The following is a 14,961-nucleotide window of genomic DNA, read 5'->3' as shown; positions in this document are numbered from 1 at the left end:
AGAGCATGAAGTTATTCTATCGTCTATGATAATATATTCAAAAAAAAAAACGCAAGGATTAGAAAAATAGATAAATTAAGTATGTATTTCGTTCCGTAGACGTTTATGAATAAATCGTTTATTTGTATTTTTTAATTTTAAATGTTTATTTATATTTTTTCATTTTAAATGTTTCTTGTTTTTGTTATTTGATTGGGTTTCACTTTAAACATTTTTTATTTTTTACCTCAAATTAATACTCATTAAAGTGTGCCACATCAGTACTTGGTTTCAAGAAACATTAGGACATTGAGGGAAATAAGAATTTGACGTTTCTCCAAATGCTTCATGCATAAAAATTAAAGTATTTCAGTTTTCTACTATTTATTTGATAAACGATAAAATCAAACAATTGTTTCATTTTGCTTTATCTACAGCAAACGCCAACACCTACGTGGCATTGATGTAACAACATTTTTTCAATAAACACGCACGGAACAAACACAGCCTAATATAGAATCAGTTGATGAACTGTTTATAAAACGGTATCCAATTCGAGGCATTAATGTCTTATGAGGTCACTTTGAGTTTGAATTAGTAGTACTTGGGGTCTAGGGCTGGCCGGCCCATCAAACTATATGTGTAAACCTATGGACGATTTGCAAAGTAATCTTTTTCTCTCTCTCATCTATCTCCCTTAATAATGGCATTCCCACTACGCCCAATCTCCCTAGTTATAAGACAGTTTTCTATTCCCCATGTCTTTTCAATCTCTAGTAAAACAATTTTAAGTAACAAATCTCATGATTAAAGATTTAAAGGGCAAGAGTTAATCCCCTAAAGTCCGATATCTCAGATGAGAACGTTCTAATCGATCATCAGTCATGAATGAAGGTGAAAGTGAAAGCGTTGATTAATTTTAATCAGATAATCAACACTTTTCTTTTTCTAAATAAAATGGGTCGGTAGTCTCTTTTCTAGACGGCCTATCCTGTTTCATCCAAGTGGAGGAGTGATGAAGTGATAAATCAATCCAGAGTCCAGAGAGTCCAGACCGTATATCATACGTGGCTACGGGGGACTGTACACTCCGGCCCCCAGTCCGTCCATGACGTCGAAACTGTAGTTATATTTGATCCAAAAGGTTGGTAAACCTTGTTTTATTCTTGTTTTTTAAGTCACCTCCGTTTTCAAGCCGGAGTTATGAAGTGAGGACTCCTGTGACCCAGAACATCATCCTTTTAAACTAATCTCAGAAATGGCCAAAGACAGAGAGAACGAAACTAAGCGATACGGGAGACACATGGAGCCTCCTTTGTGCGGCGGCTGCGGCCCATTAATATCCTAGGCCGACGCGCAATAACGAATTACCACCACACCTCTTTCAGTTTGTCTGGCAAAACCATCCTATATATATCATTAAAAGATGAGTTTTGTAGTTGCATTGACATTCTACCAAATCAATCATAATGGGTGTGATGCCTGTGAATTTGGTATTCTTCTTTACATAAAAAAAAAAAGAGAAATTATAATGGATGATGGAATAAAGGGCATGTTTTGGAATTTGGAGGGTGAATGTATGGATCTGAGTGTTTGGGTGTTGGGTGGGAGGACCCATATCCTTAGTGGGGAGCCGTGGGCTAGTCCCATCATAAAAAGTAGAGAATATCATAATGTTTTGTTGATCAAAAAGTTCCTCCAGCTCCAGGTTTATATTATTAAAGCGTCTATATCTCTATCTAACAAAAACATTACCTTAAAGTTAAATTCAGTAGACTACCTTAACTTCTTCCATAAATACACAGCAAAAATGTCTCCCATCTTGATAAATCCCCAAGTTTTGTTCTCTAACACCATCCTTTCATCATCTCCCTGATCTTAGGGCGATTGGAGATTAATGGGTCTTCCCACGACTCCAAGCCCTCCTCATCTCTATCCTCAAGCACTTCAACGAAAACTCTACCAAGCCTTCATATTTTCAGTTCCAATCCTTTTTTCTATAATTCTGTTGCTCTTGTTCTACCTTTTTTACCTCAAGAGAAGGGCCTCCAATCTCTCCCCCTCTCCTCCAACTCTTCCACTGAGATCAGGTCAAGCCACTCCTTATAACCACCTGGTACTCCTCTCTCTTCTCTCTTCTCTCTGTTTGTATGTTTATCTGTCTGTCCGTCTTTCTCACTTTCTGTGCTCCGATATCTTCTGTGTGTGTGGGTTATTAGTTGTGATATAACACCCAGTAGAGTGTTGAACCCAATGAATCATCATTTGATGAAGCTTCCCATAACTCTGTATAATACCTCATCTGATGAAAAATTTTCTCTTCTCATGTTTCAGTCTCCTGCCGTGGCGTTGAAAGAGGAAGCCAAAGACAAGCTTCCCATAGTTATATTTGATGAGGATTTAAAATCCCGAGATTCACAGTAAGTATGATATTCTTGCTTTGCTTCCCTTAAATTAATTTATAGTATATATACCTTCGATATCTGAACTTACTTTATAGACTCTACCTACACCTACTGAATTCTGTCTATTTATTTGCTCTTTTTTCAACACTGCCCCTAGATTCTGAACATAGAACCATGTTTCAATTCTAACATTCAAGAATTCCAGCTTAATGATTGGTTAAGCTAAAAGCTAGCATAATCAGATAAGTTTTGACCATTCTGGTCCGCAGATATTTGTAGCTCTAATTTTTAACTCAATACTGTTTTTAGTCGAAGCAAAAATCAACTAAATATCGATTAGAAAAGAATCAGGGATTTTCCAACTCACCGCAATTTGACCCAAACAACAAGCTTCTTTCTTTAAATAGAAAAAGCATCATTGATATCAAATCAGTAAGATTCAGGGGAGAAGGAGACTAGGATTGGCATTTTCAACTCAAGCTATTCCGATGCTAGCAGAAACAATCGCCCCTACCCAACCCACAAAAACAAAATCTGCAACAACGAACGCACTGATACATGTGGGCCGAATGCCATTAATTATAGAATAAATCAACTGTTGGTTTATAGACTAGACGGTAAGAACTCGATTGGTTATTGTTGCTTTCTGTGACAAATTTTAACGAATATCATATCGCCTTTGCAGATGTTGCGTGTGCCTGGGAGATTTTGAGATTAAGGAACAACTGAACCAGATTCCTTCTTGCAAGCATGTGTTTCACGTTGATTGTATTGATCACTGGCTCCGGGCAAACGCAACATGTCCACTTTGCCGCTGCTCCATCCTTCTCACCAGAAAATCTATCTCCGACCCTCCTCTTCAGTTCAACTTGCTGCAACAAAATGACGATGCAGTAGTGGTGGCACCCGACCATTACCCACAAATTGTATCTTCGGAAGCAGAATCGGTCGATGTCAACAGGAACCTCACAAATTCTTCTACCGAAGATGGGTGGAGACAAATCCAAGGATTCAGATCTGGTGGGGGGACAGGCTTAACAGAACCCAGTGAAGATAGGCAAGAGTTGTCGGTTTCAAGGGACGACGAAGGAACCAGTTATCATCCACATGGAAACACAGCTACTGTGCACATCCAAATACATCCTTCATGATTCTATCTATCCACATCCAACCCCTATTTGATGAATTGATTTGAAGTTTTTTTTTTTTTTTTTTTTAAAAAAAAACATGATACAATATCATTAATTTTCAGCCCCATGTCATTTCCCTTCCAAATTGCACGAGGGTTCTTCTCATACTTAGATGCCTGATCAATGTTTGTACAAAGTTGAGGCAACTTTAATTCTTTCATTTCATACATTAAATATTCCCAAATCTCAAAGTTCGAACAGAGAATGGTCTCCAATACAGACGGCAATGCTTCATATATATGAAAATAGAAATATTTAGCAGGTGGCCAAGTCTCAAAGGCCAAAGCTAAAACATTATATAGGCTACCAATAAAAGAACCAAAAGCAGGAGGATAGAAGTGGTAGTAATCTTAGCAGGCATCTTTCCACCGTCGGTCCGCCAGAAAATGGCCTCATAAATGGGCCAAGAATTGACTACCCCAAACCCAGAAATAAACAACTGCACCAACATTTGTCCGAGCATTCCATCAGAACTGATCAATTTCGCAAACCCCACTACAAATGCAATTAAGTTGAGTATTGCAATGGCTGTGAGTGGCACAAACAGTGGTGATGCAACTCCAAACTCAAAGATGCCTTGCTCGTATCTCTTGCTTTGTTCATCGTCAACCACTTTGCTGGTCACATTAAATCCCAAGGAAGAAAAGCCAATCCGTTTGAGAATGTAATCCATGGACCCGAATAGGTAAGATGAGACTCCCCTTATCAACCACATTCTTTGATCGTTCCACCACCTCTGGATTGTGCTTCCTGCTAGGGTGAACTCAATAGCATCTTGTCCATAAGCTCCCAGGAAAAGGAACCAGTACAAATAGAACCAAGGGTCCCACATCTGCATGCACCATCACCACGCCATCCATTTTTTTTAGCTTATTCTCTTCTTAATATAAATTATACATAAATCTAATGAGATTAATAATATAGCATCAGAGGAATACAAAAGTAGGTACCGTTGGGAAGATGGAGAGCCCATTGATGAGAGCTAGCTGAGGGACGATGGCATAGATGGTGATGGGAATGGACCATATGGGCCAATATGCATAGTGAGCATAGTTAAGGGCCATTAGCAGGCCCATGGATCTAATACCAAAGGTGATTGGGTTGTACCTGGAGAAGCCCACCTCCAGTAGACCAACACACCAACGTCTATTTTGGGTCAGTGCATCAGTAAGGTTGAGTGGCACATCCCCTAAGAACGCAGCCCTATTAGGGTTGCAAAACACTGACTTCCATCCCTCACACTGTAGCCGATATCCTGTGTAGTAGTCCTCAACTAAGGATCCATACCTGAAGCCCATCTGCGTCACAGTTTCAGTTTAGGCTAAAAAAATAATGGACGTAGTATTAGTTAACCTTAAGGATAGTGGCAATTAGTCCTAATCCCATGAGAACACCACAAACCCATCGTTGGATGTGGATGGGTAGAATGTGCTAGATCAAGATTCAAGAGTGCTAAAAATTAGCACCCACCGAAGATTATAATAATAAGCAAATTAGCTATTATTAAGGATTTTCAGGTGTCATGCCTTTCCCTTCCTACACAAACAAAACTTATTAAATACCTTGTAGCCCCAGTCCGTGGCATGCTCAAAAGTGCAACTGGCGACATGGTGAGACAATGCCGAAGGCGTTGCAGACATGATGGGTTTGGCTTGTAGTTGTAGGACTCCAGAGGATAAGAATGAGAATGGGCCTCCAAACAGCGATCGTCTCCGGAAAAAACATCCACTGCCAACGTAGTTTGGGCCAGCGGACCCATCTGAACCCATTGGATTTAACTGGAACAAATGCTTCTGTTCATTACCGTAAATGTCGTGCTTGTCAATCCCATGGAAACGCTGAGGAAATTGAATGTAGGCTAATTTCGGGGCAACAACAGGGTCGAAAAGATGGCAGAGAACACGAAGAGGGGTTCTGGGATCGTTGGAGTACATGTCACAATCCAAGGTTAAGACCACTGGTGCATTGCTCATGGTCTCTGATACTCGCAGCTTCATAACACAAATAAAATTCACTAATCCATTGGTGTATCGTGTATGCCTTGAATTAAGAAAAAGTTCAATAAGGATGAAAATCAGTGTAGCGTCTGTAAAAAGAAGAGAGAGATTGCTTACTAAGACGTTGAGGGCTCCGGCCTTGAAATGGTGGGGCCAACTACTGCTTTTTTCCCGGGAGACGTACACCAGGTTTGGCATTGCACGGCCAGTAATGTCCTTATCCGTCCCACTATCCAACAAAACCTGCTCTCACAAGATAAAAGAAAAAGTCTCCCTTGTTACTTGTTAGTCCCTGTATCTCTCTGTCCTGATCTCATTATAATTTGATAAAATCCGATTTAATTTAATTTACCGATCATGTACTTTGAACATCGTCAATGGATATTATATATAGTGGATAGTAAAATTATCATACTACCCTCTATTACATATACAATCAAATACATTTACAAAACCGTTGAATTGCTCTTTCCATATGCCAACCGATGAGAAGCACGGAGTACCCTTCCATATATTGCCTATATTGAGGAGAGATTGTCTCTATTTGCCCAAGATTGTTAAGTACTAAGTCAAAGAATTCATGACTATGACTCCAAGCAATGACTTCAAGATGACATTGAGGCATCTTAAAAAAAAGGTAAAATACAAAAACCTCCTTAAGTTTCTGACAATCTTAAAAATCTCCTCTTTAGTTTCACTTTAACAAAATCCTCCCCTGAATTTTAAAAAAATTCAACAAAAACTCCCTTCCATCACTAATCCAGATGAAAAGCGTTAGATTAGTGCATCGATTTTTTCCAAATACCCATTTTACCCTAATAAAATCGACAACAACACACCCAAAACCGCTACCATATTTTCGTTCTACTCAAATAATGCAGCTCTTCCCGATGGACACCGGAACCCTCTCTCCTCCTGCTCTTAGTTGGGGTCACCGGTGCACACAATATCACATGCATCCTAATAAAGTACTCTGAATTCTTCATCTTCAATCAATACTTAGCTGTCACTCAACTCGTCATAGAGATCAACCAACGCGAGACCATCGCGGTCTGCGTAGTCTACAATGGCGACATGTCAGACCTCCTGTCCAAACACCTCTCCATTTACACCATCAAATTATCAAAAACATCCTATCCCTTCGTGTTCTCCTCAATTATTTCGGTGCACAGAAGTAGAATCAAATGACAAATGGTACGGTCTTGACTGCCACCATGTTCCAAGCCACTAGCCACTGGTTCCGCCCCCGACACTTCTAACTTCGTCAACATCACCAATCTCAAAGGTAGTAAGATCGGCTTTGGAGCTGAATCCAACCACGGCAAGGTCATGGCATCCGTTGAAGACGAAGTCCCCACTCTGGGCCCTAGCCAGCTAAACCTCACATCTCTAATGTCAAAGTGAGAGTGTACGGTTTTCGCAATATGCTAGTGGCTTCTGAAGCTAAGTAGATATTTGACAACAACATTGAAGGAGGGTTAACGGTGTTCTGCCCCATTGACCAGGTGTTTAAGGACTTCGTGCCCAAATACAAGGAAGAATTTGTTGTTGTTGTATCACGGAATTCCTATTTACCAATAAGTATGATTCCACAATTCAAAATGACGCATGAGTTGGTAAAATTGGAGAAAATTGCGACAGCCAAGATAACAAATATGTTGCTAGACTAGCATCCTCTAGCGATTTACACAATTGACAAAGTGTTGTTACTCAAGGAGTTATTCAAGGCTTCGCCAATGCCAGTGCCAATGTTGGCTCCAACACCGACGCCTATAGTTGCTAAGTCTCCCAAGGCACCGAAGCATGTGTCACCACCGATACCAGAGTCCATGTCTCTGAATGGTGAACTGTCTGATCAAACCGTGGCTGACGACAACAGCGCTGTTAGATTTAACGGTGAGAGATGGATGGTAGCGATTTTGGATGTGTTGCTGTTGATTTGGTTAAGGTAAAATGGGTTTTGGAAAATTTAGAGGAGGATTTTGTGATGGAAGGGAGGTTTTTGTTCATTTTATTAAAAATTTAGGGGAGGATTTTGTTAAAGTGAAACTAAAGAGGAGGTTTTTATGATTATCAAAAACTTTAGGGGAGGTTTTTGTATTTTACCCAAAAAAAAGTGAACCGGTGGTGAATTTGGGATTTGATTCTAAGGAAGAAGACAATAAATATCTTTTTTCTAAAGGATAATTTTGAGATTTTAAATATTTTAAGTCACACGTGACATTATATGTATCATGTCTTAAGATCTATATTGCTTTTATTCGTAAAATTGGTTTAAATCTTTTGATTTTACTAAATTGTCATATCTTAAGTTCAAAATTTTATACATGTTATTTTTACTCATTTTGTTCATGAAATACAATTTCAAAGTTATTTCTAGTTCATTTTATTTATAATATTTGATTACAATCCGAATTCAAATATAGAATCCAATATAAATACAATTCAAGTTTGAATAAGATGAATCAAATTTAAATCTAGCTATATCAGATTCAATTTGATCGTTTGTAGACCTAATTAAGCAATGAGTCTTTTTTTTTTCGGTTTAGATGAAACAGGAATAGGGTAGAGCAATTATGTGCAAGTGAAATCTAGTGGTTGTTTGGTATTTGCGGATAGTGAAATTGCATGCTATGGACTGATCGGTTGGGCCCTACTAAGCCATGTCAAATTTTGGACTGATCTGTTGGGCCCTACTAAGCCATGTCAAATTTTGTAAGTGTTATGTACTGTGGAGGGGTGTAAATGGATCAGATCATGATTCGATCCGAGATCCAATCTTATTTGGTTGAATTTGGACCACCCCTGTTTAGATCTTTGGATCAGAACGGATTTGGATCATCCCTATCCAATTTGAGAAGATTCGATCCGATAAATATTATATATTTATAAGTATATATATAATATATATGTTATTTATTTATTTATAAACATATTTTTTATAAATTTATTATATTATTTATTTTTTATAAAAAACATGTATATATATGATGAAAATAATTAAAAGAATACTTGTATTTTTTTTTGTTTTTACTTTATTTAAATTAATATATTTTATTTTTTTGTAATAATATATTAATTTTTAAAGAAAACAAGTCGGGTCGGATCATATCCGAAGATTCAACTTACCAATAGGATTTGAATTCAAATCGAGTCCTATCAGGTCCGATTGAATCTTTGGATTGGATCGGATTGGATTTGAATATACCCTTATTTGAATCCAATCCGATCCGTTTGCATCCCTAACTGTGGTGTGAATTCCTTGATAACAAAAAGACCTTAGTCATTTATTGCAAAATTTTATAAAAAGTTTGAATCTATAAATATAAATATATATATATATATACACACACGTCACCATGCCTCTCCTTGCTCCAAACCCCCTTCCTAATTTCCTGCCTTTTTGAATTTTTTACTTCTTAATTCCTCATAATTACCCATTGAACCAATAAGGAAATAACATAGGCTTAACTATTTCTAAAATCTATAAAGAAAGAGGGATTTGCTTTTCTAATGTTTAGCCAAGTGGCTCCACTTTCCCTCATTTTCTCCTAAATTGTCTCTAATTTAGCAGAGGCATTCTCTCATAAACTATCTCTAATTCCTATTTATCCTCTCCCCACTTTTTATCTTCAACTATCTAAAGAAAGTTTCAATTAAAAAAGTCATAATTATTTAAATATTATAAACAAAAGTATATACTAACTTTAAAATATTTATTCAAAACACAAAAATTTATTATAATAGATTTAATAATATCCATACTATTAATAATTCTATATTTTTACAAAACTCATCATGAAATTATGTAGTAACAATATACATTATAATTTTACAAATTATTCAATTTAGATGTTATCCAAATAATAATGATCAAAAATTAAAAAATTATTTAAATATTTCAATAAATAAATATCTTAAATAACAAAACATTAAAAATAAATAAATAAATATATAAGAAAATATTTAATATTATTTAATACCTTTAAAATAAATAAAATTTAAATAATGATATTTTATAAATATTTTACATATTATTTAAATATTTAAATAACGAAATATTTAACATGACTAAATTTTAAATAGTTAAAATAATGAAATTATGTAATAAATTTGAAAAATATCTTAAAAGTACAAAATTAATTAAAATATATTTCATATTAATAATAATTTAATATTTTATAAATTAATAACAAATTATGGAATAATAGTACTAATTATAAATTTACAAATCATTAAATTCAATAAATAATTAATATTTTAAATTTTAAATAACAATATGATTTAAATAACTAAATAATACTGTAAATAACTAATTTAAGTTAAATATCAATTAATAATGATAGAAAATAACTTTAAAAAAAAATTAATATTTTTCAGTAAAAATTTTACAATAATAGTGTATATTCATTATATATTTTTATATACTAAAATTAATATCTTTTGTATTTTTAGTAATTATTTATTGTATTTTTTGATAAATATGTTTTCAATAATTATTTATAAAACTATTTTCGTTTTTTTATTTAACAGAAAATTATTAGAGATTAAACAACTATTATTAAATTTTGATATTTAATTTATTGTATTTATTGAATTTTATAAATTTTTTTTTGTAATTATGTATTTTTTATAATTTATTGATTAATATTTATTAGTGATTAAACTATTATTTGAGATTACATTATTTATTGACTAATTTAATATATTTTCAGTATTTATTGTATTTTGTTTGATATCTATTGTATTTTTATTATAAATTTATTTTTAATGTGTATTTTGCTATAATTTTTCAATAATTATTAGAGCTTAAACTATTGTTATTTATTAGAGATTAAACTATTAATTTAACCAAAATTAGGAGTGTTCAAGGATTGGTTCAATTCGGTTGTAGGTTGTTTCGCTAACCAAATCAACCTGGTCAGGTAAGGAGTTTGTCACTCGAAACCGACTAACAATTAGTGAAAACCCGCCAACTCGGGTTGTACCAGTTTGACTCTATTTTCGGTTTGGTTTGTTTGTTCAAAAGATTTAAGCTTAAAATTAAAATTAAAATTTATTAAATTATAGTGGTATTATTAACAAAATAAATGAAAAAATAAATTTATGATATAAAATATTTTAGACTAAGAAATATGGGAATTTTCCCTTTTTTGGTATTAAAAATTATATTTAAAATATAAAATATTAATATATATCTATGGTCAGGTCGGTTCAGTTTTGGTCTGTTTGCAAATGGCCAAATCGAAATTGACCTAACTTGTTTGAGTTGGGAAATTACTAAATCAAAGCCGACTGGAAATACTAGAAAGCCGACCAACTCGAGTTGAGTTCGATCAGATTGGTTATTAAAATGTTAAAATATAAAACAATTATATACTCCTATGTATTTGTATTGTTTAACTTTCTCTCAGCAAAGCCTATACATCGCACAGGTCCCACTAGTATATTATAGTGGATCAACTAATGTGAATGAAAATTTACGAAGATGAGCTACAATATAATGCGGATTTATCCATACTATGATTTTTAAGACAACCAAGTAGAAGGTGCCATGGACCAAAATGAGCTATTTTTATCAATACTACCCATTGCCCCCTTTCCGAGGTGAATAAAAATCGAAAAATGTTGAACTCCCTCTCACTTTAACTGTTCACAGGCCCCACAATCATTCAACCTCTCGGTATGAATCCATATAACAAAAAAGTACGAACAGACAGCTCCCCAACGTCATTTTCACTATATTTTATTACTGGTGTGGTGTTGGGCGCTATCATAGGTTTCACAACCTGCCATACAGGTAAAGCATTCAATTAATGTGAATTAATTCATATGGTATTAACAGAAACTTGTAGCTGGGAATTAAGAATATCTTCCAATAAATAAAAATAGATATTCCTAATACACAGTTTCAAGCGGCTGTAAATACAACATGAGCAACGGCTTTATGAGGAGTTGAGGATTGAATCCGATCTCAAAAAATATATGATATGACTTATGAGAATGAACTGCAATCACACCGCAGCCGGAAAGCCCCTTATTGGTGTGGTATGCGTTCTCCTTCTCCATGATGATTTATGAAAGCAGGTCCACGGAACCCGAAGTTTGTGGTTTTCCAGAAAGACGGCGTTTTTTCATGATGGTATAACATTAAAATCAAGAGTTCACAGACCTCAATTATTGTAGGATGATCTCGACGTGTAAATCCGGACGTCCATTTATTAAAAGCCTGGCGATGATGGTGGTTGGTGATGACGTCATCGACCGGTCCACCTCTCCTCTCCATCACACCTTCTACCTTCGCTTTCATGCTCTCGTACATCATCTGCGACGACAAATTATTTATCAAAAAACGATCATTTTCAAAAAAAAAACAAGAAAATATGAATCGTAAACTGAGAATTTTGTCGGCACTGGATTGGTTGGACAGCTCACATAACAGCTATAAACACGATCAGGTGAAACCAATTAGACCATTGACTAAGGAGATATTGGGTTGATTATTACAAATTTGTGAGAAATATATACATGTTGTCACATCATACATGAGTGTCATTTCAGGTGGAAAAAGCATTTATATAAAAAACATCAAATTTAACGATTGAGGTAAAACTTGCAATTTGTATTAATCAATTCAAAATATTCAGTCATTTAGGCGTTACCCTATTTGAAATCCATTCGTTTTATGTTGTGGATACTCATAGTGGTGTTTTGTAATCCACACTATATTTTTTTATTTCATATGCATCTTATGAAGTGATTTACACAGTCGATCATAAATGTCTAATTTTTGTATTTTATATAATAAATAAATTGAAGAAGATATCGATAAATTAATATTAACTAATCAATATTAATTTTAATAAAAATATAATAAAATAATTTAAAAAATAAAAATTATTATTTATTGATAAAACATTAAAACACCACTTTAATAGCTAACAGTGGAGAACTTCCAATGGTAAGAAAAAAAAAAAAGTATGTAGGGTAGATGTATTGTATCAAAATAGAGTGTGAAAATGTCATCCATAAGATATATACATTGCCGAGATTTTGGGTTATGCATGGAGCTAGCCCACGATATGTTGTAGGCCAATCTCGTCCATAACCAACCGAAAGCTATAGCCATCCCGTAGCATAGAGACCATCCACAAGATAACCATGATTTCAAACACTACTTTAATAGATTAAAACATATAAATAAATGTATTGAAAAGGAAAAAAATCACCAATACCAATTGGTTTGGTTGATAAGGTTAACTGATTGTATCATAGACTTGGATCAAATCACGCTGTCACCGGGTTGGGGGTTTATGGGTAGAGAGAAGGGATATTCGTAACTTTAGGGGTAGTGGCAATTACCCTTGAACTTTCATTTGCAAAATGATTCCTTTGAATTTGTTGGAATCTGAATTTCAAAGTGGCAATCTATAATTTATCCCCAAAATGAAAAAAAAAAAGAAATTAGAAACCGGAAAGGAAAGAAAACTCATGACTAATAGTTTTCAGTAAAACTTTTGTCTATTGTTTAGCAAATCTAAGATTCAGCTAAGCAGCTGTTTTGAAGCATACATCTAAAAAACGATTGCCATGTCAACCTCATCAATGACAACAAATCAGTACAAATTATGTTTTAGATGTGCGGGAATTGATTATGCATCCATGTTGTACAGCCTTTTTTTCTCGGTAGATTGGAATTTGGATCCTCCTTCCACCACTCAGAATAGTATTAAGAGTCTATATCTTCTATGCTTAACACTAATCAAAATTTAATAAAATAGTGCAATTGGGCTTAACCCAATTTGTGTGTATCTACATATTTTTAACCTTATTGACGGGTCAAAACTCTTAAACTTGAGCTTACCAGTTACCACCCAGCATTTACTACCTGTTTTTTTACCGTTCCCAAACGTAGCCTTAAATAATCGATATCATAAAGTGGGATTTGGCCATGTTTTGGGGGGAGTATAATAATCCCTTTTTTTTTTTTTTTTAATTAGACTATTAGAGAGTAGATTTTTTTTTGGTAAATTAGAGAAGATGATGTGCGGAATCCGTTCATCTCATAAATGCACGGAATATCAACATAGCGGTGGATCTTGACCCACACGTTGTATCGGACTTACCTTCATCTTCTCCGTTTGGGCGCAACTGTGAGTGGATCCAAAATACGCATCGGGGCACCTTTCCTCTATTCGAAACTCCTTACAGAAAGGCAACCAGTGTGTAGCAAACTTGGCAGCTTCCATGAAAGCAAAGAGCGTAAGCTGCGAACCCCCGTCATCCGATACGTACACAGACACCTTGTCTGTTGGATAATCGTAGGCCATGACTGATAAAGCAGTGTTAACGACGCTCAACGGAGGTTCCTTGAATGGGTCGGCAGTGCATATAAACACGTCCAACGCCGGGAAGTTCTTCTCATCAACGACCCGACTGAGATTCTCTATGAGTACCTTGCGACGGACGGGACGCATCCGGAAGGCCTGTCTGGCTACCCACATAAAGGCGAGAACGGCGTCGGAGATTAGCAAGGAGAAAGAAAGGGAGAAGGAAAAGAAGGTAGTTGCAGAGCTAGAGAGGAGACAGAGGGCATGGCGATAGAGCAAAGCCGAGATGGCAGTCGCATATACGAGTGCAAAAGCTCGGTTCAGAGGCGTACGACGCAACACCTCAAACGAATGGAGAGGAGGAGGAGGAGAAGGAGGGGTGTTCATGCAACCGTCGCTTGAGCCTCTCCTTCTCATCTTGTCGTTCATGATGAGAGAACAGTCTCCATTTGCCATTTGCCATTTGCGTTCGTTAATTAATATAGGTAGCAACACGACGTGTAGGATTGGAAAATGGATCCACCCCAATCAAATAGGACAAGATCCGAATGAAAATTTCAGTATCTGTACTGTACTTTAGGCCTAGTGTTACTTTAATCCCCCAATCAATATTCAAAATTTTAAATTGTATAAATCTAGTATCTACTGTTAATCAACATTTTACCGGTTGTTAAATGCGATTTGAAAAAGATATAAATATCCTTTGAGTGTCATCTAATTTTCTTTTTAAACATCTAAAGTTGATAAAAAATTAACAATCGCAAATCTTTGCGTTTTTTTATCTAAGAAAGTTAAGGTAACGTCTCAATGGGCATTTTGGACCCTAACTTTCTTGAATAAAAGAGAAGAATTTACGGTTATTAATTTTTTGTCAACATTTAAATAGTTGATAAAGAAAATTAGATGATATTCCAAAGGCATTTGTATCTTTTTCAAATGCCATTTAACTGCTGATTAGGTAATGGATTGACACGCTTTGAAAATCCGGGTGCTGAATTGTTGCATTATAAAGTTTGAAGACCAAAGTGACACTAGGCCAATAGGTACTAGATTGACAGTT

At 35.2% G+C, this 14,961-nt stretch overlaps 2 protein-coding genes and 1 pseudogene across 2 annotated transcripts; 2 read left to right on the top strand and 1 right to left on the bottom strand.

Moving 5' to 3' along the window:
* The first annotated feature begins 1,734 nt into the window (after positions 1-1,734).
* On the top strand, positions 1,735-3,669 carry LOC104604765 (putative E3 ubiquitin-protein ligase RHA4A). Its single transcript, XM_010269276.3, has 3 exons — positions 1,735-2,095; positions 2,314-2,399; positions 3,070-3,669. Exons 1-3 carry the CDS (start codon positions 1,877-1,879, stop codon positions 3,533-3,535), a joined length of 771 nt encoding a protein of 256 aa, XP_010267578.1. The 5' UTR covers positions 1,735-1,876; the 3' UTR covers positions 3,536-3,669.
* Positions 3,670-3,711: 42 nt separating this feature from the next.
* LOC104604821 (cellulose synthase-like protein G3) lies at positions 3,712-14,366 on the bottom strand. Its single transcript, XM_088896122.1, has 6 exons — positions 13,698-14,366; positions 11,744-11,896; positions 5,689-5,814; positions 5,137-5,565; positions 4,525-4,872; positions 3,712-4,406 (listed from the first exon to the last, which is right to left on the bottom strand). Exons 1-6 carry the CDS (start codon positions 14,355-14,357, stop codon positions 3,861-3,863), a joined length of 2,262 nt encoding a protein of 753 aa, XP_088752248.1. The 5' UTR covers positions 14,358-14,366; the 3' UTR covers positions 3,712-3,860.
* LOC148804482 (fasciclin-like arabinogalactan protein 2 pseudogene) lies at positions 6,448-7,657 on the top strand (annotated as a pseudogene).
* Positions 14,367-14,961: the final 595 nt, after the last annotated feature.

The sequence above is a fragment of the Nelumbo nucifera genome, chromosome 1, assembly GCF_055504915.1.
Source record: "Nelumbo nucifera cultivar China Antique chromosome 1, China Antique-T2T, whole genome shotgun sequence".
Lineage (NCBI taxonomy): Eukaryota > Viridiplantae > Streptophyta > Magnoliopsida > Proteales > Nelumbonaceae > Nelumbo > Nelumbo nucifera.
Note: the sequence above shows the minus strand (reverse complement) of the source record. Positions and strands in the feature narration are given on the sequence as shown.